This window comes from Calonectris borealis, chromosome 24 (genome assembly GCF_964195595.1).
Source record: "Calonectris borealis chromosome 24, bCalBor7.hap1.2, whole genome shotgun sequence".
NCBI classification, from domain to species: Eukaryota; Metazoa; Chordata; class Aves; order Procellariiformes; family Procellariidae; genus Calonectris; species Calonectris borealis.
The window spans coordinates 4,467,826-4,492,393 of record NC_134335.1 but is presented as its reverse complement, the minus strand read 5'-3'; the positions used below and the strand labels follow the sequence as shown (position 1 = coordinate 4,492,393).

Below are 24,568 nucleotides of genomic sequence, written 5' to 3'. Positions count from 1 at the left end.
TAATGATTATGCATGCTTTATAAACACCCACCATCAGTTATGTTCATTCTGTGCAAACAGGGAAGACTTGATGTAGCAGATAAATGTTATTTCTGCAGACATTTTTAAATAGCAGTCACTGTTCATATATTCTCTACGTCCCCCTCTGATCCAGAAGTAGTACATAATATATGAACATTCAGAGTAGATGCCAGGGAAAATGTCTTAGGCAGCTGTGAGAGATTAAAGATACTAGAACATTAGACTTGCATGAGTCCTGAGCTGTGCTATGAATGTTGAGATATGGGCAGAGGAGCTTTGTTCATTATCTGGCTTTCAGGTCTCCTGGAAGACTGAGCAAGACACTTTCCTTGTGCCTCAGGTGGAGATAGAGACTTCCTGTAAGAATTACAGTGTGACTAATGCAAGGAAAATGGTGTATAAAACTTGGTAGTATCTTAATAGCAAGAGAGTCAGAATTGTAAGGAGAAGAGATGGGAAGGCAGGAATCTGTGTTTTTGCTCCCAGTTCCAGTGGTGACTCTGCAGTCTATTGGAATGAAAATTTCTTACTGGTAAGGTTCAGATCTGTTGTTCATTAACTTGTCTCATCTCAACTGTAATCCCAGTAGGTGGCTTTACAAGTCCTTTTGGAGCCCTGGTTTCTCCCCATGTGTAAAAAGGGAAATGTCTCATTATATAATGTGGTTTATGGTCTTCAGACAAAACAATGCAGAGTATTGGTAAATAGTTTGATTATGGTTTTTATCAGCCTGCCCTTTCCAAAGAGCTTATAGCTGCTGTCTGTTTGCATTTGTACTTCATGTAACTCTGCTCTGACAGAGCCAGCTCTTTCGGCATTTAGGGAAGAAGAGTTTGAAATCTTCAGGAGCCATAGAAGTCCTTACTTGAATTCTTTATAAATTTTGTAGGAAATACTCAGCCATACTTCCTAAAAGAGGAAATGCTTGAGTCCTGTCTCCTGTGTTTAGAATAAACAGAATCCAGATAATTTAATCTAAAAGGAAAATGTTCTTTTGAGGATAAACAGCCTGAATAAAACATTTCTGAGCAAACCCATGACAATGCCCCTCCCCTTGCACACACACACACACACCCCCAACAGCAGTTTCTATTCTGAAGGATGCCAGGAGAAGCTGGCTGATGAAGGGAATTGGCCTTACCACAAACCAGACTTACTCAGCAGTCTTGCTCAGAATACCCTGTTATGCCTGCCCCAATCATGCTGGTACCTATAATCATCCCAAATGATCCTTCAGGATCAATCAGGACCGTTCAAGTGGGCACATCTTATTTGGCTTATTCTGCATAAATGTCAAATAAGACCCATTGTCTGGCAGATGGATACTTTGGTTTTGTTTCTAGATGTTAATGAGGGCCAGATGCACAGACTTGTGTGGTCTGGGGCCAATGAACTGCTGTTATCTACAATATGGAGCCATTTGATTTCTTTTCCCTTCTTTACTAGGCAAACATAAACTATTTTCAGTGTTATGAAGCTGTTGCAACTTTTCCATTTGCTGAGCTCGCTGGGCTGAAGAAACATAGGAGGCAGAGGCTGGGAGGGTAAACTCAGGCTTGAAACAGGGAAATGAGGGGTGTGTATCTCCTGTCACTCCAGATATGGCAACCAAAGAGCAAATAAGCATGTTAACTGTCAGTGCAAGATTCGCACATTAAAATTGTGTCCTGGACAGAATGTCAGCATCTAATAAGCATGTGTTACAGAATAAGAGGTACATTAAGGGTTAGGATACCCACTTAGCCTGTTATCTTGTTTCCAGTTATTATTAGGAGCTGGTCTGAGGGAAAGAATACAGGAACAGGGTAAAAAAGGGACTCGTCCCTGGCTAGATTTTTCCTGGTATTTATAGTCAGCAAATGGCTAATGTACTCATTTAGCCATACTTCCTACTGTAGTCCATAGGTTTGCCACAGTTATTCATACCCTTGATTCAGTTCTGTGAGCTGTCACAATTGCATCAAACTCTGACAGATGCCTTGGAAACTCTACAATAACCCTAATAAGTATTTCCCTTCTCTTACATAGATTCAGCCAGTGAGTCAGGCTCCTCCTGCCTGAGAGCAAACATGGAAATAAGGCATTAGGAATTACTGGACCAGATGAGACTGACATCTAAATGACTGTTTCAGTCCAAAATGTTCCAGCATCAGATGGAGATGGAAGAAAACCCATAACTGACAGTATGTGGAACCACATGCTTATATGGGAAATTTATTGCTGAATATTAGGCAGTTAGGGAAAATTACATATTTATATACTTGAAGTAATAAATCTAATGTAATTTGTGATTGAGCCTTTTAAATATCTAATGCTTTCCTGAATAGAAGTTAAGCACCTTGAATCTATTTTCCAGTAGCTGGATGCTCCATTTCTTAATGTGCATTCCTGAGCAAAAAGGGTCTTCTGCCTTTGCCAGTCTGTAATACTACAGCACTAGGTGCTTACTATCATGTCTTCTCACCAAGGGTGAATAGCCACTAATGATGCCATTTTCAGTAATAGTAGTGTCTGCCCTGTGGGACTAGACCTTTCCAGAAGGGAAAGGTGGAAGCCTGTTTAAAGGACTGCAAACTCAAGTCTTGCTTTTGCTGTTCTCAGGTTGTGGGAAAGGTTTTGCTGGTACTGCAGGTGTACTGTTCTATTACAAGCCCACTGTGACTGCAAGTCTGTTTTCTAATTGAATTTAAGTGTATGGCAGAAGTACTTATGTGCACAGAGAAAAAACTGGGATGCTATTTAGCATATACACATCCTTGACATGATGTACCCAGCTTGCCGTGGAAAAAAGGACCCATCTATGGAGGAAATTTGCCTAAGGTGTGTTCCAGTGTGAGCTTACTGAGATTTTATTGGAAAAAGTGTTTCATGGCCAATATCTGAGTATAAATAAAAGGCATGGACACTGGCTGAGTATATAGGTCTGAACTGCTGAACTTCAGTGAATCTGATGAGTTGGCTGTAATTGAGAAATGATCCAGCCTGTCTTCTCTGATTGGTAGAGGAGTTGAAATAAAAATAGTCTGCGGAACCTGTTGAGGAATTTGAGCTTTGTCTTTGTGGAGATTTTCATGTAGCCTCAGGTGATTTGTGAAGAGCTGGCCTTCCAGATATCCCTGCAGCCTCACAGCCATGCTCTTTTTCTCTGGCTGGTTCAGGACAGACAAAAGAAATGTGTAAATAATTGGAATGTGGTGCTTTGTTTAGGAGCTTGTGCCTGGAGACTCTTGCTTAGTCTGGGTCAGGGTAAAGGTCCCTGCAGTAAACCCCTGGCACAAGGCTGCTTTTCAGCTTGTTGAAACAGTGCAGCCAAGCAGGGTTTAGCTCAAGGAAGGAATGTGAACTGTTTAAGTCTGGGAGATGACTCTGGTCTATGCTTGCTGTCACATATACACAAAGCTCTGTCAGAATGTGCTGTCTGGTGTCTCTTGGCACCTCTCATGTTTTACCTGCTTACCTTTTATAGTAAATGTTTTTTTCTGAGCACCAATGTGTCCAGGCGAACACAGACACAAAGATGACATGATAGACACTTGCCCAGATCAAGGGGCAGGGTGCTGTGATTGATTCCCTGAAAAGACGGAGAGAATTAAACTCAAGTTATGTAAACCCCACCCTCAGTTCTGAATGAGCCCTGGATCCTAACATCAACTGACAGCTAGGGCTGGTTCATGCTAAACCTCCCCCTTCCCGGATGGAGCCCAAGATCAGGGCAGCCGCTGCTGTCTTTATTAAATAACTGTTCTCAGAGGGCTCTGTAATTTAGTCTTTAAGAGCTGGTAGTTAGAAGTTGAACCTTGACAAATGCAGGATAAAAGCTAAGATTCAAGGAATTATCAGGGAGTTTAATGTGCCACTGAAGCAGTCTATCAGTGGAGCAAGTAGGGCTATTTCTTGGAAAAAGATGCTAATAGAACCGCAAGCTGTCAAACTGCAAACATCATGGTGATGTTCTGTGGTCTCTGCTGTACTGAAAACTTAAATGATCAAAACTCATCTATTCTGGCTTTGAAAATCTATTACTAAATGTTGCATTTCATTCTTACAATTGCATTATTGATTGAGACTTAATTTGGTAACATCGATGGAACTGTGCACTTAAAATCCCACTGAACTGTTATGGGCTTAAAATATGCATTCTGAAGTAAAACTGCAGTAGTTCCACAGAGCTGCATAGTGCATTACCATTAAGTGAGGTGGCAAGTGCAAATGTGGGTAGACAAGTGTATTTCAATAATGAGTGGACCAAGTCAGTTCTTAGGCTCTAAAAAAGACTATGCAGGTGTCCAATTTACTCTCCTGTTTTTGTTTTCTTTACTTTGTTTGTCTGTTTAAATATCTTTTTTCTTATCCATCTAAGTTTCATATTAGAATAGAGGCCTGACTTATCCTCAGTCTTATTTATTTTAAAGATATGTACAAGGCTTCTGTTGTTTTGAGAAACCCCATGGGGTTTGAGACTTTGTCAACCACTCCAGCTATTTTAAAAAATGCTTAACACACAGAAGCTCACATATCAATTTTTTCATGTTGTTTATACCCGCAAGTTTTTTCGGAATTGAGACTTTAAAAACAACTGACTTTCTGGATATACAGCAGCTATTTGAATATTGCATCAAGAGGAGGGTGCTTTAATTATTTTCCAGAGTAGCAGGCAACAAGCAAGTACTATGCATATGTAGGTATGGAGTATGTTCTTTCATTGCCCTCTTCTTGTATATGTTCTGCGCTGTTTCTTTTCCCATCTATCTGCTGTTTCTCAGTCTCTGCCAAAGAGCATATAAAAACCAGAAGAATTTGAATCAAAGTACAGGCTTTTAAATTTGCAACGTTTGAATGGGTTTGAAATTATGTGAGGAGTTAACATCCCTGTTGCGTTGCAAAAAATGTTCAGCTGTCCAGTTTTTCCCCAGCCACTTGATAACCTAAAGATTTTAAGTCTTAAGTCCTCTTTTGTGAGTTTCGTCATCAGTCTCAACTTGCTGTTGTCTCTACTTTTATACACAAATTTTAAGATACCCAGAGTCATGACTCTTTGTTATTCTCTACTCTGTGCAGCATCTAAACAAAATATATCCTTGTCTGAGGGCTTACTCTAATGTAAATAATATCAAGCCACATGTCTAACAGACATCTTCAATTAGCCAAATTACGTAGTCAAAAAAACAGGAGTAGAAGCAAATTTTTACTAAGTAGTAATTTGGCCCTAAACATTAAAGCCTCAGATGTTCTATTTCTCAACTGCCTCGGCCTTTGAAATAGCCAGATTCACCACATCAAGAGCCTTACAATAGCAGGGAGGCACCAGATTGCTGCTTGTTTTTGTCGCATTTATTTTTGATTGTTTATTTATTTGATCTTAAAAGTTCTTTGGGGGAATCTCTTATCAGCTCTAAAACGTGGTTGCACTAGTAAATAAGAAGCAGTGACATTAAAAGTAATTGGCATTAAAATGTTGTGACATTAAAATTAATCACGTTTGATGGATGTTAGAGACTGAATCCACAAGGCTCCCGGGTTCATGTTTTAGCAAGTTTTGACATTCATTCTCCCCCTCAGTTCCTGCAGCAGTTATGTAACTGCCTTCCCGAAGCCTTGTGCAGGGAGATGTGGAGGGAGGGGATGCTGGCTTGGAAAGGAGAAGGGGTTTTCTTGGAATTCACTGCTTAGTAGCTTGGGATAAAATGGCTGTTCTATTCTCCATCCAGTGAACTAGTCTCAGATTCTCAAAATCAACACAGTACTAGTGACATTGTTTTCCTAATCAGCAACATAAGGTTGAAGATGAAAGGGACCACTGGGATGTTTGCAGCAGAGCTGATGGAGTTGTTCTGGAGTGTTTGTTCCCTGTGCTATGGCAGTTCCAGGCAGAAGAAGCCTTGCAAGAAAACCTGGCTCTTGCAGTGTGAATAGGGATTTTTTTTTTGTTGCCATTTTTAGTAATAATGGGAAAATATTTAGGTTTTGTAACAATTGTGCAAGGTTCAGAAGGAAACACTGTCAGTTGCCAGTTCTGCTCATGTGGCACCAGCACTAAGTGTAAAAGAAACTGACAGTGTTTTTCTTCAGGATCTGGAGTTTCTCAAAGAGCTGGAGGGGATGTGGTATACCTGATAGCTGTATTTTACAGCCAAGTTCTTTAGCGGCAACCAGGAGCATGATGAGTGTTAGGAATGGCTGATGGCTGATCACTATTCCCATGCTTCCTTTGTGAAGCAAGAATCAGGTGAAATCATAGCAGCCTGCTCCTCTTTCTTTGGGTGGCTGAAGCTTACCTAGAGATGTTCCCTCCAGGCCGGGAGCGAGGGAGAGATGCAGCATTTCTTGTTTCCAGTATAACATTTTCCAACTTCCTTTTTTAGCAATGTGAAGCGTGAAGGGGCCTCAGAAAAATGAACCGATGTATTGGGCAAGAGGCCAGTTACCTCCTTGCAGCTTGAGCTCTGTGCTGGCTTCACTTTCTGTCCTATTTGGAAACTAGAAGTAATGAGCTGACAAGAGCTGTGTTTTTTTTTTTACTTTCCCACTGTGGTCTGTATAGGTGCCAGTTTTTATGGAAGTCAGCACAGTGGGCGCATAGCCTTTTTCCATGGCCTTTTCTTGGCACTAAGTGGTAACTTGCATGAAAGTCAATGTAACTTAACCTTTATAAGAAGCAAAAAGACTGTGCCATAAGCTAATTTAGCTGGAGTTAAAGCTTGGCCTGGTGGTTAGGGGCACTGAGAACTCGTGCCTTCTGCAAGCAGCCAGTCAAGAGGTGTTTCCAGTGTGTAGTTTGATTTGGATGGTCCTTGTGAATTGTAGATCTTATTCCCAACTCTGCCACTGATTCCTTGTGACCTTGGTAAGTCTTGTTGTGTCCCTAGTTATCCATGGGCAAATTGAGCTTTCAATATCTGCTTTTTCCTTTGCAAACTGAAAACAATGATACTTAGGAGCTTCGCTATAGGGCTGTGAAAAGAACACGGAGATCTTGGCATGGAAGGGTCAATGGGAGAGTCATGATTTTGTCCTTTTAATTGTACACTGTGCACAAGTCACACTGTGGGGCACCGGTGGGGAAAGGTAATGTTAAGGATGTTTTTGCTTGTGCAATATGAAACTAGTTAATTGACTGCCACTGGATGAAGTCCATAAGGCTTAAAAAAAAGTAAGTGATAGACTTTATTGAATATACTATTTCCTTTTCTTTACACTTTTCTATTTCTCTTTGGTGATACCCAAGTCCCTGAGGAGTAATAGATAGGCTTGAGTATCCACAATTTCTGGATGTGCAAGGTAAAGTACAAACAAGTTGCAGTTGAGACTTTTTTGATGGCTGACTTGCAGAGGTGCTGAAGATCTACAGCTGTGCATGCCCTCAGTGAAGGGTGTGAGGGTGGACAGCAGCTTGGGGAGGCAGAGAAAGACTAGAGTGCTCAGTTTAGACAGTGTTTTTTATCTAGTCTTCCTTCTGACTGAAAATGCCTTCTTAAAGTGGGGGGAGAGAAGCTGTGTCAGCTCCTATTAAAGAAAATACATTTTCCTTCAGAAGCCAAGCCAGCAAAAACTCATGAGTACTGTAGAGACTAGCCAAATATTTTGGTGGCTTTTTGTGGCAATTCTGGCTCAAGAACATGGGGAATTTTTGAAGACAAAATTAACCCATTGGAACACTGAATAGCAATAACATAAGAGGTTGATTTAAACTTGCAGGAAAGCGTATTTTGTGGCTTTTGCAGAGAGGGTACCTCCCTGCAAATCTGGGTTTATATGCATTTCCAGGATCACCAATAGGGTATGGAGACAAAGGAAGCAAATTGGAGAGTTTGAGCTCCACAGTTCTTGCTTCAATTCCCTAAATCGGAGCACTGCTGGATAAGATAAAGTACTGTGCAAATATTAATGTTTTACCTTAGCACATTTGTTTTGCCTCTTTTTGTGCCGCTTTCTGTGGTCAGTTAATGATTTAGTTATTTGTCTGGCACTTTGAAACAAATTTCAGTGTTGCCCGAGTAAATATTGGGGAAAACCCGATGTTAAATAGATATGCCTTTACTTGCAAGTTCAGGCAATTAAGAAACAGTATCAGGTGATGTATCTGATCTGTTACAACAGCTTGTTTTTTCTATCATGTGGAGAGAAAAATAAAAAAAGCTGGTACTGGAGTGAAACTGGAGACAGCTGTGACCTGCTCACAGATACTGTCAGCAGTAAAAAAAAGGTTGAATTAATCAAATAAATGATGTGCTTAGCTATACCCACAGACCACACATGCTAGGAGAGCTGGGGTTTGCTGTAACTGTGGCTGACAGATGGCTGCCAGACATTACAGTTGACTTAATCATTGAAGAACCCACCACCCCGATCTAGCAGCTGTGTACACAGTTTGTGTGTCATGGCTGCTGAAACCAAACTGTGGCACTTAAGAACTTCTTTGTAGTGAAGGCAGTGGGAGAGGAGCACTGTAGGCTTTTTTTCTGGGCAGTCTAAAAGTTGCAGTGAAGCAGAGAGGCCTAAGGCTTAGGGGATGGGACTCAAGTCTCATGGGTCTCTCCTTGACCTGCTGCAAGACTTGGAGCTTGTCATAGAACAGTATAAATCAAAAGGGATTTCTGGAGGTCTCTGGCTCAAAGCAGGTTCAGCTTACATCAGGCTATGAGGATTTCAGCCAGTCCAGTTTTGAATAGCTCCAAGGATGCTGATTCCACAATCTGTGAGCCCGTGTTCTGGTGGTTGACTGTTCTCACAGTGAAATTCTTTCCTACTATCTGACTGGAATTCCCCTTTTTAGAACCTGTCTATTGTCTCTCAACCACTCGTTTTGCACCTCTCAGAAGTCTGACTCTGATTTCTCTAATTTTGTTGTTCCCTCTGTAAGCTTTACATATGCATCCCTGAGGCATGCAGGTTTTCTTACATAAATTGAAAAGGACAGAAGCGAGGTGCAGAGAAGCTGCAGCTTGTCCAGGAAACCTTACTTCTGCACCAGGGCTTGAGGTCCTTTTCTAGCTTGAGCTTTCCTATCAGGAAGTTTAGATGAATTGCCTGAGAACTCCCCACTGCCAAGTCTTCCAAATAATTGAGTAGAAGTTTTTCCTCCATCACTTCTCATCAGACCGTACAGACCTGCTAAGATCCTTGTTTCCATGGAATGCCTGTATTCCTGCTTTCCAGGAGGTCCTTGCATCCTGTAGATTATACCCTTTCCAGCTAAAATACTTGGGGTTCTGTGGGACAACAAGGTAAATGCGAGCCAGCAATGTGTCCTTGTGGCAAAGGCAGCCAACAGCATCCTGGGCTGTGTTAGGAAGAGTGTAGGTAGCAGGTCAAGGGAGGTGATCCTTCATCTCTACTGAGCACTTGGTGAGATCATATGTGAAGCCCAGCTTTGGGCTCCCCAGTATGAGACAAATATACTGGAAGGAGTCCAGCTAAGGGCCACAAAGGTGATTAAAGGACTGGAGTGTGATTGGAGCATGGCATTAGACTAGCTTATCTCTGGGGGTCCCTTCTGACCTCCACTATTCTGTGATTCTAAAGCAGCTCTGATGAAACTGAGATATCAGGAGTTTATGGTAGGTGCTACAGATACAATTTGTTGTCCTCAACAGGAGATTTAAAAGTGGCTCTGAAAGATGATGCATGCATGTGTTGATCACAACAAAATCCAAAATACAGTTGTTCACAAGATAGGAATAATGTAGTCTATTTTTTGTTCTGAAAGACTAGCCTTTTCTCCAACACTTTATATTATTTCTTCAACATCTCCTGCTTCATGATAAGTCAGGGCTGTTGAGAGAAACACTTCTTGATGTTGAGGAAATCAGTTGGTCAACTTGTGGTAGGGACCTCAGTCTGAATAAGAACATACGAAAAGTTCAATGATGCTTTTAAGTTGGTCAGACCTCTTGGATAAACTGAAAAGGAGGGTGGAAATTCAGAGTCCCAGTGGTGGAGCTGGTCATGTGTGCTACCCATTCCTCCTAGCCTTACTTCTGTATGCTTCACCTGACCTTTACAGTATGTTTCTTTGTAAGATGCCTGACCTTTTCACATCCAATTAGCAGATTTGTTCAACTATTGCCTGAATCCCATTTTTACCCTCCTCCCCCCTCCAAGCCCCTCTCCTTGTTCAGCATCTTGGAAACATTGTGCTTGCTCACCAGAGCTCGATGATGTACTGTAGCTCTCAGACAGGGCTCTTCAGCTCTCGGAATGCTGATATCCAATGCTTGTTTTTACAAAGGGTTCTGCCTTTCCATTACTTGGGGCATCCCTCACTTTAGCAAAGGGACATGTGCCAGAGGAGAACTAGATTGCTTTTTTGAGCAAAGGTCACAGGAATATTTGGCAGGCATGATGCTTGCATGATCTCATTCAGGGTTTCCCCTAGCAATGGCCCTAGGCTTTTGCAGATTTCGTTGCTTTGCAGGGCCCTTGGTATTTGCAAACATGCAAAATATATGTACACACGTTTCGGCTGCTGGCATTGGAGCCCTATGGTGAGCAGAGAAGAAAATCTGCTTCCCTACCAATCTCATTCCTATTGCAGAGGCAGTTTGATGATATGACCATTAGAAATGAAGTAGTTCAGTGTGGTTCAGCTCTGATAGACTGAGCTGTTTAACTCTGGAATAGTATCCCTTCCTGTTGTCCCCCAACAGTTTGCATGTTTTATTTAGCTTGAGTAATACTGAAGCTTTGTTTTAGTCTTTCCACCTGCATGTTTGAAAGCTGGTTAAAATTGGATTTAAAAAGTCAGTACTTTGAGCATGCTTCTATCTGAGGGAAGTGAAATGGATCTGCTTTCTGGTTTAGTCCTTATGCTTTTTCCAAGTATCTTACATGGTAACTTAATTCATGCTTTGAACTTTTAAAATAAGACTAGGGTTTTGATAAATCTATGCCAAGATTAATAAACAATGCAGGTTTATAAGTAAATAAGTAGACAGCTGAAAACCAATAAACAATATGCTTTTCCATGGTTTTAAATGCTCCAAAATTTTCACAGAAGAAAAAAAATTTGAGTAATTCTTCATTTTCTTAGGTTGCAGCATTGTTGCTGCACTTAACCAACTTCATTAATGTAACTTTATTGTATAGTCATGTCCTTTTTAGGATTGTAGGCTGTTAAGTGGGAATGGGTCCAGAAGTCGGAATTTGGCCCTCAGCTCACAAACTGCAATCCTGTGGGTAGTGGAATCCTCCTCGGACTTTGCCATCTCTGACTATTGTCAGTGCACAAGAATGCCTTAGGTTCAGCTGTGCTCCTGACAGTCACTAAAAAAAATATATATATATATATGCAGGAATCTATCATACTTTTTTTGTGTTAAATAACATTTCCTTATTTCCTGTGTCTGACTCTTCAGTTGTCTTCTTAACTTCAGAATCACTTGCAGCAGCTGTGCAGTGTTGCTGTCAGTTAAAGTAGCTGTTGTGCTCCACTTTGGAAAGCTGTCCCTCTGAAGGGAGAATGCTTTCCAAATTATGCTTGCCTCTTTTTAAGTCAATGTTAGTTCTCACGAGTATAGTATTCAGTCTAGTCTTTGGTTTGTAAATGTTACTGAGAAGAACCTCGGGATCCTTTTGAGCAGAGGGCCTCGCCAAATGCAAGATCAGACTTCCTTCAGTACAATGCGAACTAATATTCAGTCTGTAGAGATCTAGTGAATTGTCTGCGTGATGCCAGCTTCCTAAAATGCAGTTGGTGGGCGTCTCTTGCAGCAGTTACAGTGGGGTTTGCATTCCTCTGTAATCCCCACTTGCTCAATTTGTAGCTCTGATTCAGAAAGTGGGATTTACAGAGCTCCGCCTCTGCTCGACTGAGACCTTAGTGTACATGTCCAGATGCCATAACTCCTGGTAACAGTGGGGAAAAAAAAAAGAGAAAAGATGTATCTGTTCTCAGAGTCTGCTTGCAGCTGGTGTGCTGTTGTGCCAAACTCTGTGAAAGACGTGGGGAGGGAGTTGAATTATAGTGATAAGATAATTAAGAACCTCCTTTTTTCTTCCTTCTGGTTCATGCTGAAGCCAGTGTAAGGATGAGTATTAAGAGAATGAGGTTTCTTTAATTTTCTAATCTCTGATGGGTTTGGTAAGTGCAAAGTAATTGATCCTAACTACTATAACATTGGTGAGAAATAGAGGCTGCAGGCAGCTGGGTAGACAGTATCTGTAACCATAACTCTTCCAGAGTTAAGCTGCTGCTGTTCCTGGTCCTGTGCTCAGACCACAAGACTGCACCTTCTATTTATCCCAGAAGTGTTGCAGAGTTTAATGTACTTCTTTCACAAGATTTATGGGGGTGATGGGGAGGAGCTGCTGCTGCTGTTCATTTTCTGCCGTAGGGTAGGCTGTAGCTGAGGATTTGAGATTGAGTGAATATGAAGAGTGACAGAGTGCTAATACATTAGGCGTTCATTTTGTATCATATTAGTTAGCTTGTAGTGGATAAGTGAGATGTCATACCGTGTTATGTGCAATTATGAGTACGCAACTAAACATCTCATTGAAGTAACATGGATGTGCTGAAAAGGGACTGAAGCCTGTACCTTAAAACTACATCAAACTTTGTTGAAAATCTGTCAGCGAAAGCTGCGGAAAGACATGAAGTTTACTTGTGAATACCTTCTGGGTTTCTTGGTACCTTTTTTGGCAAGCCTAAAACCAGTTAAATTTCTGTGATAAAAAGCAGCGGAAAAGCATAATCAATTCAGTGCTTTCTGGTTAACATCTTACACTTTGACACTAAGGGGAAAAAAAAAAGGAAGAGGGAATCCTCAGTACAAGAATGGTTTTATTGGGGAATCTTTATCAACCTCTCAAGTCTCTTCCTCTCTCCCCGATTTTCAGAGTTACCTCAGCTGATGCAACCTACTCCGTGGATTTTGAAATTGGTGAAGAAAGATCTGATGGACAAATGCTATTTTGAAAACAGTTTTGTTGCTATCTCTTTTGGTTTGTATTCCGGATTCTGCTTGATGTCTGCCTTGGGCGGATAACTTCATTTCTGAGTGCCTTCATTTTTATGTCCGTGAACTAACAGCAACAATAGGCTGACTGGAAGACTGAGGCCTAAACATACTTCTCAGACAGAAGACACCCTAGAAATTATTACTGAAACCATCTTTTTTTCTCATACTTTCAAGCCTCATTTGAAACCAGGCAAAAGGAGTGAAATTTCTGATGTTTAGGGGTTGGAATGTCTTGTTCTCTTGCCTTCCTCAATACAAAACTTTGTAAAGTACACAAAGCAGCCCAGAGATGCTTGCAGAGAAAAGGGAATATCAGACAGCCATAGGTGCTTCAGCCCCCAAGGAATCTGTGGTATGTACTGACAAGCTCTCTGTACAGATCTAGTCCACACAGCTTGAAATCACCAGCTGCATTACTGAAAGGCTTAGCTGAGCTGTGCAATGTAAACACCAGACACCTGGACCATTTTACTGATAAAATTGCCTAGACTAAAGGCTAAGGGACTTCACACATTCCTCTGTACAAACACTCTGTGAACCACTAAATAGGAAGATGCAGTTCTGATGCCTTGTTTTCTGTTCTCTGGTCTCCAGGGATGTAAGCCCAGAATCTCCTACTTCCACTTGATTTTAAAATGCAATGAGAAAAAGGGCAGCCACAGTACATACATAGCTGCTGGCTGCCTGTGAAGATCCTCAGCTAATGGAAAGCTTCAATGTTTTTCCAGTACTCTAAAAGTCTCTCCGGGCTTTGGATTCAATTGTGTGTGTTGGTGCTGAAGGCAAACTTCCTGTTGGCATTTTCAGGGACAGAATTTTACCTCTTGATTCTAGGAATGTATAGGTAAGATCCTTAGATTGCATGTGGCCACTGGGTACTGCGGGATCAGTCTTTCATCTGTCTTTAATCTCCTAGAGAAACCCGAAGTTTTCCCCAGGGAATATTGCATCCTTGCTGCTGGGGCCATTTGTGAGACCCAGACCCGCACTGGGCGGACCATCTCATTCGTGCCTAGGATGGTGTGAAGACATAGTGCATTTAGACATACATCATGTGCACTGCCGCTATGCTGGTAACAGCCATCCCACAGATCACTTCCCTGGCTCATCCAGGACTGCCCAGGGAAGGATTGGTGGCCAACTGCCCATGCTTCTGCAGCTGGTGATATTTCTGTTGGTAGGAGCCTGTGTATCACCAGCTGAATTCTAGCCCCCTCCTGCACTCTTGCTTAATTGTTGCAAACCTCTAAAAATCAGAGGCTTTGCTTTGTGAAATGTTGCTGCTTCTATTCTCCTTGGGCCTTCCTAGCTCCTTGGCAGTTTCAATTCCAAATGCTTCACGTCACCACTTGGAAACTCGGCTATGTGCAGGATTCTTCCCCTTTGCTTTCTGTTTTAACAGCCTCCTCAAACCTCAGCCTCAAGCACATGTGGTTCCAATTACAGAGAACCTCAGCAATGCTATGTGGATATGGATGGGGATAGGCTGACCTCTTTATTTTAACACAGCTAGCCTCTTCCTGCGGGAGCTGACTGTTAGCTCACATTTTTCTTATTTGAGATGCTTTTGCTTCACAACCAAATTCCTGAAATCAAAGGAAGGCGGAGGGGAGCAGGCTGCAGGCAGCATGCACTGGGGGCCAGGTCTTGGTCACTTGGAGCACTTGAGCTCTCGGGAGAAGGTGACCTTTGGCCTTTATGTCTCTGCCAGCCAAGGAATACAGAAAGCAGATGTCCCAGAGCACAGCCTTGGCTGAGTTAATTATCCTTAGGAGACTTCTGCCGCCCCCAGCTTCTCCTCCCTTGCACAAAGAATGCAAATAGCTGTCTGTAAGAAGACAGAGTTTTATATTTATTTTGGCTGAAAATGCTGTCAGGGTAACTGTTAGGGCTAGTGTGGTCTGAGGGTGAGCAGGGGGTGTTAACCTTGTGGGTTCTCCTTACAGCTCTGGAACAAACCAACATAGCTATCCACTGTCTTGGTTTATCCATAGCAGAAACTGGGGAAGAGAGTCAAAGGGGAGATAAGTGTCTTAATGTGCATGTGTCTGTCGTCATTACTGAACAGTCAGGGTGGGGGGAAGATGTTTGGTTCCTCAATAGAGCGCTTAATTTTAAGGCCTACTGAGCCTTAAATATACTTCACCTCAGACACTAGTTCTACGGTTTCTTTAGCACTTAGCTGATTTGAGCTTCCAAGTCACTCAAGCATCTCTGAAAGTTTTACTCAAGATGTAATTCTTTGGCCATAAAAGTAGTTGTCAGCCTCCTAATTAAGCATGTAAAATTCTAAATTTGCTTATTGCAAAATGCTCAGATTTTGCTCCTTACCATTGTAATGACCACTGGACAGAGTTGGGGGGCAGACTTTTGCTTTTCCATAAAGAAGCTTAGTAAATAATTTCCTAGAAGACTGTAGCAAGATTAAACTCTAACAGATGTGAAATGTCTTAAATTCCTGGCATGAAGGAGTGGTTCAAAATTGCAACATGGCAGGCTGTCCTGGGCTTTTTGTTTCTTAATTCTCAGACATATTATTCTTGTATATATCTAATTTAGACAGATGCTCTGTTTTCAAATACTTTCTTGAGTGGGATAAATGTTTTTAGCACAACAACAAGAAGTGAGTCAAATATGCAGGATTATTCAGCTAGAACAACACTACAAGCCTGAATAATTCTGTGGATATTTATTCTCTTTGGGCTAATTAAACTGTTTAAGTAGAAAGTTTTTGCTAATTTGGATAATTTTGACTAAAATGAAGTATTTGTCCAAGCCGTTCAGCCTGCAGATCTAGTTGAGACCAGCATGGGACTGTCAGATGCACTGAGGTGTTTTTTTCCAACAGCCTACCTGGATTTTGAGAAGAATGTGTGTGTTACTCGGAGAACTACAAGACCAAAACTTTCTTCTCTCTTCTCAGAAGGACCCCATTTTCTGATAGTGGGATCACACAGATGGGAAAATAATTCTTTTAAGAGTATCCCAAGAAGGGCTTAAAATCAGACCACAATTATTGGTTGCACTGCAGAAAACTTGTCTGTAGGGGAGTGTTCTTTTTTCAGAAAGAATGTGATGTGCCTTGACAACAGTGGCCATTCAGTGTTCCTGTCACACTTTCATCCAGGAAACATTTTTATATTAATGAACAGAAGTAGATAGAGCACCTATCACAGGTGAAATGGAAATTGTCCAGACAGTGCTATAAACTGTGTGTGTAGATACTATTGGAATTCCTGCTTTTGCTGTTATATTGAAGAAAGTTTTCCTCCGGAGCAGATTTGAGTCACTTGCTTTCTGAGTCACTTCCCTCTGTCTGGTGCTAGTACAGGATGTCTCAAGTTGCAGGAAAATTACGGGTTGCATTTCTGCTCCTCCTTGGACATCAGTGTCTTGGAATAGTCTGTAAATGTCATCCTTGATAAAAAGCCAAAATAAATTATAAAAAGTGTAGCTGAATAAACTTCACAGAAGTTCCTGCAACAACTGAAATTTTTTCAAGACCCATTTTGGATATTCACATCTTAAATGAACTTGGTGTAGGTATGGTTTGGGCCAAGTTTACAAAGCATCATTACAAATTTCTTATATCTCAATTCTCTGAATCTTTTCTAGGTTATCCCTCCTAATTCCAGCAGTTAAGTGATACAGCACAACCTACTATTTTTTTTTAAAAAAGATTATCTATATTTAGCATTGCTCCCTAATTCAAACCTTCTTCTGAACCTAATGAAAGATTTAAATCTGGAAGCTCTTTAGCTTTTAGCACATGAATTTGCCTACAAATAAAAATGTCAGCAAAACATTTATTTTTCACTTTGATTCTGCTTGTATCTGCCTTGCAGATATGTTTATTTGATGTTGTTGGTATATATGTGCATTTGTGTATATACATATACTTGTAATTAGATGGATGTGAAAATAAACTGAGCTTCATAATAGTGTATATATGAAAGCATGTGTGATCACGTTAAGGATTCAGACATGAAAACACTACTTTGGGTGGTCATAAGCTGTGATAAGGCCAAATACACAGTCGCAATTTGCTCAGCACGTGCTGCGTTGCACAGGAGATGGTTCCTTCCCTCTACATCCATTTCAAAGGGCAGACTTCTCTGAAGTTCAAACCTTCTTGTGATATCTGGGATACATTAAAAATCAGTAGTTCTTTTAAAATGTTGAAATGAGTTCTGGGAAATACTTTAAGACTGACATCTTTGCATGAGAAAGATGCAGGATATTGTCCACGTTTTTTTTTCTTTAAAATCTGCTATGCATGCAGGGCAGAATGGCCTGTTATTGAGAGGGCTAAAAATCCCTTTGTGTGCCCTGACCCAAACTGTGCCCCTCCCCTGGTAAATCTGTGCTTGTGCTGTTTGGGTACTGTCTCTTTAGGTGTGCTAGCTTTTGTATTGTTTAAAATATTTGTTGCTCTGTATTTCTTGGATATTTCAAACATCAGTGTGGGATGAAAGACAATCTTTCTCCCTTGTCTGCAGGGTGTTGGGTGAGTTATTGTCTTCTGAACAATAGAGCAAACATTTGAACATTACAATGGTCTCCTCCCCCCAAATACAGAATATTGCGTTGCCTGTGGTGTGTCAGCAAGCCTGGCGCTGCACCCAACACTTTTTTTTTTTTCAGGCCCATGGCCAATGCTTTCAAAATGCTGCAGCTGCAATAAGCTTAGGGTTCCTGCTCCGCAGGAAAAACAAACCGACCTCCCTCTGAAGTCATGGGATATGGGCTGAGTAAGGCCTGGGTAAAGCTGAAAGAAGCAATTCCCGAATTGCTTTTTGCAGCATAAAGAGCTGCACACAGGATGTGGAAAGGGAAGAGAATTTTTGGGTAGAAACTGCGTAGCCTGCATATATGTGGCATTACTGAGCGAGACTCTTGGATTCGACTTCTGGGAAAATCATCTATTGTCTTAATCTATTGTCTGCTGGAGCCAGCCCTTAAGGCGTTTACTCTGAGTAGGCGCTGCCCTCGTGTGGCTGCGAAGCTCTTTAAAGGGGAAAGGTATGGAGCCACTTGTGCACCCATCCAGCAGAGCAAAAGTGCTTGCTAGGAGCAAGCTGCTTTTGCAAACTAGCCAATGCGTCTCCTTGCCAGTACGTGGAGGTGTTTGCTGCTGTAAGGGGCTGTCCGTAAGCAGACGCTCTCTTTTAGTACTCATTTAAATGAAACTTAAAACTGAGGAGGGGGGGAATAAGTGGTAAAAGCACTATGAGCAAAATCTCATTTCTTTGACCTGTTCTTGCTAGGTCTCATCTATGCAAATACCAGAGAACTTCAGAGGGCTTTTATTCTTCACTGAATAATAAAACACTTAACCTAGAGGGGGCTTGGATATGCTCTCTAGTTCCTTTTACTTTCTGAGTCGTATACTGTAAATTCCAGCACACATCTAAAGGTAAATTTCTATTTCATCACCGCTTGCTACAGTGAGACCCTACCCAAACTATTGAAAGGCATGAGGTTTGTTCACATTGAGCTCTCTTTGGATTTTGCGTGGGTAATTTCTGTGACTGGTGCCCTATGTTGGGTACTTTTATGAAGCTGTGTTTTCAGCGTCCTTTTGACTGTGTACAGATATAGATGATTGGAAAGAAAATAAAGTGAGGCTTTTGTTTAGAATACCTGCAAAACTTAGACTTCCTTGTGAGTTCGTGGGCATTATTAAAGAACTAATAAGGACAAAGGGACTTTTTAAAATTATTTTTAATAAGAAAGACATGTCATAGAAAAGTATGCAATGTGCATGACAATCTGGTTATCGGTTCAGTGAATCGGCTCCAAATTATCTCTGATTGCATGATTGAAAAAACAAAGGGTGCTTTAGAAATTCGCAGTCACTATCTCGCTGGATGTCTGCCTGATCTTGCTCCCATTTAAAAGATGAGCACAGGGCACAGGGCTCTTTCTTAAATCCAGAGCATGTTTGCTGGGGACAACAAGAACAGACCAAGATGTGAGCTCTCCTAAAAACAGTCTGTCTAAGCCAGAGAGAAATGAAAATGATGCTTGTCATGCTCCCTTAAAAGGTGATTTATAAACCTTGATCGAGGCTTTTAATGTAAAACTACATTTTTAAATTGTAGAATACCCTATGAGGTGTGCACAAAACCTCAGTGCTCCATTGGCACAGGACTTTGAAAATGTTACCAATGTTATGTGAATGCTTACTATTGTGGTGCTTAAATTAAACTTATTGATCGGTCAACTAGTGAGTGTCAGTGTGTTAATGAAGGCGGCCTGCAGCAATGTGGGTTGTAGGAGAAAGCAGGCGTTCATGTTACGCAGGATGTATAATTGTGTTTGGCAGATGGAGCGTTGAGACTAGTGTGAATCCAGTGATAAACTGGATTAATTTTCCCTTTAAAGAAAGCAGCTAATGTGGCTGAAAAGGAGCTTTCACTTTTATCGATTCATGCAGAGAATCCATGTAGGGGAGGATTGCTTAATCCTTTGTAAGACTCCACCTATCTTAGAATTCTCGGTATTTTATATATGTGCATGCACATAGTAGATGATACCTTTTATAGAAGTGCTTGGCAAGTATTGATTAAGTATCAGAAGCTCAGGAGCTGAGGGATGGTGATGCTAACAACTCAGAGGCAGATCTGAGAACGGGAGCAGGAACAGAATGAATTTTCTAAAACCAGAGTTGGTCCTGAAGAAACAGAAAGAGCTGAGGAAGTGTCATGTTGGATGTAATTTTTCCTGTGTTTTTTTTTTTTTTACTTAAAGGTAAAGGAAAGGTTAAATATCTGCTATTTAAATACAAGTATAGGAATAAATTTAGGCTATGTAACTAGAGCTTCTTACGCTCTTGCCAGTAATTTTGCTATGTAATCACAGGTTTGTGTGTTCATTCACACATGTGACTTCCTAGTGCTGCCAACTCTCCCAGTTTTCATCAGTTTCACAATAATTGGTCCAAGAAGCAAGATATTTCATCTCACTTCATTTCACAGAGGGGAAAAAAAATGCTTTTAGGCTTTCATCTTGCACAGCAAAACTTAAGAACAAACCAACTCCACGCTGAAGATTCATACACAAAAGGCAGATTTGTGCCCCAGAAATCCCTATGGAAACTTGGTTGGAAAATTTTTTATTTGGTGTCACAGCAGACCTGGGGGTCCCTGACCTTAATGCCTGTTATTTTCCGTACTTCTGATCTTTTGGATCAGTTTTAATTGCGTTTGAATTTACCGTGGTGAGTCCGCATGTTATCAAAAGTTGGAGATGTGCAAAGCCAAGAATCGACCCCTGATTTTGTTCAGTTTTAGCAGGGATGCAGTATAGAAAGAAACTCGGAAAGAAATTGCAAGTTTCATAGTGACTAACGCGGTGCTGGTTGAACATCGTGTTGTTCTGTGGCACACCGTTTCCTGGTCCAGTCTCAGGGAGTTAACGTGCGTTTTGGGTCTTACTGGCTAACATTTAGAAGGCTGTGCTTCCCTCTAGTGGTGCAGCTTGGCAATTTCTTACTTTTTTTTTTTTAAAAATCCCGACAAACTGTTTTTGACAATTTACAATTTTTTTTGACGTTGCTATTCAAAGACACTTCACTAGCCTACTTGTACTATGCCTGCCTTAAGGTTAACCCTCTTGTCCCCAGGCTGGTCTCTTATTTCCAGTGCTGAAATGCACACAACGAACGTCACCCAGTGTTAGGGAAGAGACTCCAAGCCTTGTCACACTGACATAGGAATAAAGCGATGGGCTCTGAAGGTCTTCTGGGTGGAAATACTGCTTATGAATTAAGATAATAAAAGGTGAAGGCAAAACCAAGGAGGTTAGCTGAGATTTTGAGCGCACAGAGGATGTGGGTGTGACTTTAGTTTTGACAGCTCTGAAGTGTGAAGCCATCTGTTCTTCATGCTTAAATATTAGTGTGAAACTAACTGCCCATAGATGTCCCCTTTAATCAGCTGCAATCTAGGAAGCCAAGCTGTTGGGTTTTCTTTGATGCTGTGAAGCACATGAGGAAGAATCTGGCAAAACCTAAGCTAGCAACACTTGTCAGTGCAGAGATGCGTCCTTAATCCTGGCCTCTGACCACCAGCATCTGTCTTTCAGCTTCCTGTTCTGTTTGGCTGTCCGAGGCTCAGACTGAATTTAAGAGAGTGGCTGAAGAAAACGTGACTTTGCCGTGTCACCACCGCCTAGGCCTCCTGGAGCAAGGGAGCCTGGATATTGAGTGGCTGCTGCACATTTCCGAAACAGTACAAAAAGCGGTAGGTTCAGCCATGATTAGCATCTGCTGAGAAAATCATCTTACTTCTATGTTGATGTCAGTAACGGCCATTGATTTTAAAAGACTTATATGATGATCTTTGCAAATTATTCTGATGAATTAAGCAGTGTTTAGAAAACACAGCTGATTTATTTAGAGAGATTTATAACATATAAAAGCTATTTGATATTCACGCATGTTGTATTGGAACAGGTTGTGTTACAATCGAGTTCTCTTTAAACTAACACTATTATGTAATCAGTCATCATTGGATAAACTTCAGAATTGCCCTTCAGGTTTTCAAAAATGACCTTGGATTTTGTAGGCTGTTTTTGAAACCTTGGTTTCAGGAAGAAGTACAGTCATTTAGTACTTATAAAAATCAGGTTTGTAGTAACTTAAATTAGCTAGCCAAAACCACCCAAAGTTAAAGACTGCTTTTATATATTATGGTATAAGCTGATGTCTGTTTTGACGCTAGTATAAATGCTCCAGTATAAATCTCTAGCATAAATACAGTTTACGTATCAGTTTCAGACTTGAAATCCAGGTTTAATTTTCCACCCTGCCACAGGCTTCCTGTGTGACCTTTGGCAAGTCACTTAACCATGCACAACCTTAGTCTGCAGTTCCTGAAAATGCTTTTGTTTGTTGTTCCACGTGAAAGTAAAATTACAACTGGCTGATCAGTTACTGTCTGTGCTCCTCAGGTGATCACTTATTCTGGAGGCCATGTTTATGATGACTTGAATGAGGAACAGAAAGGGCGTGTTTCCTTCACATCCAACTTCCTTGCTGGAGATGCATCCTTACAAATCATATCCCTGCAGTCCAGCGATGCGGGGAAGTACATATGTAAGGTTAAAAATGCTGGGCAGTACGAATGGGCTCACATCACCCTGAAGGTTGTAGGTAAGGTCATTTTATTGTTCTTCCAAAGAAAAAGAATTGCTAGAATTATTTCTTGTAGAGAGATTTATTTCAGTAGGGTATAAATACAAAAACATCTCACGATCAGGTTTCACTGTCCAACTCCAAATCTGCCTTTGCATTTTTTGGCAAAGGACAGGACACAGGAAGAGCCTGAAGAACTGTTTTGAGGTAAGTATAATCACCTGCAAAATCATATGAACTGTTCTTTCCAAATTATCTCTATGATCTCATCACACAAACTAGACTGATATTCTAGCTTAGCTGGCGATCGCCGTGTCCAGATCTCCTGCTGAGGACTCTGAGTTCATGTCCCAGGACCCCAAACTGATCCAAGTCAGTGGAGGTGACAAATAAGCTGCTGGGGTTAGCATTTCTCTTCCCTGATTTCAGTTTATTGGTTGGCTTTTTCACGTTACACTATCATCCCGTGGAAGAAGTGCTGTGGCCTGCCAGATGCTGTGGGGAGAAGGAAGAAATGGAGAAGTAGAGGGAGGGAAAGGATTTTCTCTAAATAGTACCTAGAAGAGTAATGCAGTGATACAGCTCTACTGATGCAAGTACCTGTGAGGCAAACTGCCCCAGAGTATTATAAAGTGTCACCTCTATGTCTGAGCCAGCCAGCTCCACTTTTTAGACTATGAAGTTGCACACAGTTGCAGCTAAAGTCCCCTAACAAACATCACTAGTGTAATTCCTTAATGCATTCCAGAGAAGGCAGCTCTTGGAAGCTGCTTAAATTACGTACTTTGCCAAAGAAAGGGTTTTCCACCAAGAAAATAGTCTGCTGCATTTGCGTGACCTGTCTTCTGTTTCTTTTAGAAAAACCTTCCAAGCCCAAATGCTGGCTAGAAGGGGAGCTGTTTGAAGGAAAGGAACTGTCCTTGCAGTGCCGTTCTGCCTCTGGCACTGCACCCATCTCCTACCGATGGCAGCGCATAAATGAGGAAGACAAGAGAGCTGAACATCTCCCGCCTACATCAAGAGTCAGTAAGTCAGGTCATTTCCTCTTAGACCTCTCGGTACACTCAAAGCCAGATAACTATGCACGTGCCGTCAGGTGCCTGCTTTTTAAACAGGGATCACTTGATGGCAGTGATAGCAACGGTATAGCAGTACTTCTCACTGCTGCAGCTGGATGTTGTGGTGTGCTCCACCCTGAACAAGGAAGCGCATGAGGAGTTTGTTTAGTGTTTTGCTGAAGGTTGACAAATGATCTTTTGTGAGGCATTGTTGATTGTTCTTGAAGTGATTCGATCTGGAAGTTCAATTTGTGCTTCTGTGTCCTATCCACTTTTAAGGTTTCTTAGTCTCTTTTGATTAATCCCGGTGTTGCTTTTCCTGTTTCAGACATTTCTAATCCCGGGCAAGTCCTACTGAAGAATCTTACACAGATGAGCACAGGGTTATACCAATGCATTGCCACCAACGAGGCTGGACAAGAAAGCTGTGTTGTTCAGGTGACGGTGCAGCGTAAGTATTGGCACATAGCTAGTATTCGCACCACCATATGAGCAGCGCTGATTCACAGCTGCCCCATCTCAACTGGTAAACTCTGTGCCACACCTTTGCCCTTTCATACGTTAATCACATGAAGTAGTTCTTATTTATTGCACTTACGGTTTGCACAGCAGTGCTGTGTATAATCTAAAGTGGTAAATACATCATTTGAGCTCAGATGTTTTGGTCTGTTAGAAATTTTGATTTTGAGAATGACTAATGAAATATGAGGGGAAAAAATGGTGAGTTAGAGGTTCCAGAGCCTCCAGCTTTGAGAAGTACTTCTGGCTGGAGCGATTGCATGAGATTACTCTCAAGTATAAAATCTCTGTGTGGATAGTCCATTGCTCCAATTCCAAATTACTTTTCAGTTGCACTTGAGACAGTGAATGACCTAAAGGTAGCTGGAAAGGCTGACTTTGACATGAAGTAATGTGCAGAATAAAAAGCAACTTTTGATGCAGTTTAGTTTTAATCCAGATTTAATAAATTCTGTCCTGAGCATCAGAGGGTAAAATCAATGTCCTACCTGATTAACCCCATCAAGGGTGTGCATGTCTAGGTATCTGTGTCTTTGCATATACATGCAAGGAAAAGAGTGGTGTTTAGCATCAGCACTGAGGACAAATCCAGTTTAGGAAGTTTTTATGTGCAGCTCTCGGGAGAGACCAGCAGGAGCTGGGACTGCTGTGATAAAAGGCTGCTAATAGTGAAGTCTCTTCTGGGGAGATGCCGTAGCTTTGGAATTTTTCTGCCCAGCCAGGCCTGAAATAACTGGAATATGGTCATGTAGCAAGGAAAACCTGTTTGCCTCAGGCATCTGAAGTAAAAGCGTCCAGGCAGCTTTTATGCCAATTGAACTGAATTGGTTTAAAACCTCACTTTGGTTTGCTAAACCCTCCATAGGGACGAG

At 41.4% G+C, this 24,568-nt stretch overlaps 1 protein-coding gene across 1 annotated transcript in view; it reads left to right on the top strand.

Annotated features, from left to right (window-relative positions):
- CLMP (CXADR like cell adhesion molecule) overlaps positions 1-24,568 on the top strand; it is a 42,077-nt gene that overhangs the window by 14,266 nt on the left and 3,243 nt on the right. The window contains exons 2-5 of the mRNA XM_075172973.1: positions 21,069-21,226; positions 21,936-22,137; positions 22,978-23,145; positions 23,506-23,628. Coding sequence (XP_075029074.1) covers positions 21,069-21,226; positions 21,936-22,137; positions 22,978-23,145; positions 23,506-23,628 — 651 coding nt within the window. The remainder of the gene's footprint in view (positions 1-21,068; positions 21,227-21,935; positions 22,138-22,977; positions 23,146-23,505; positions 23,629-24,568) is intronic.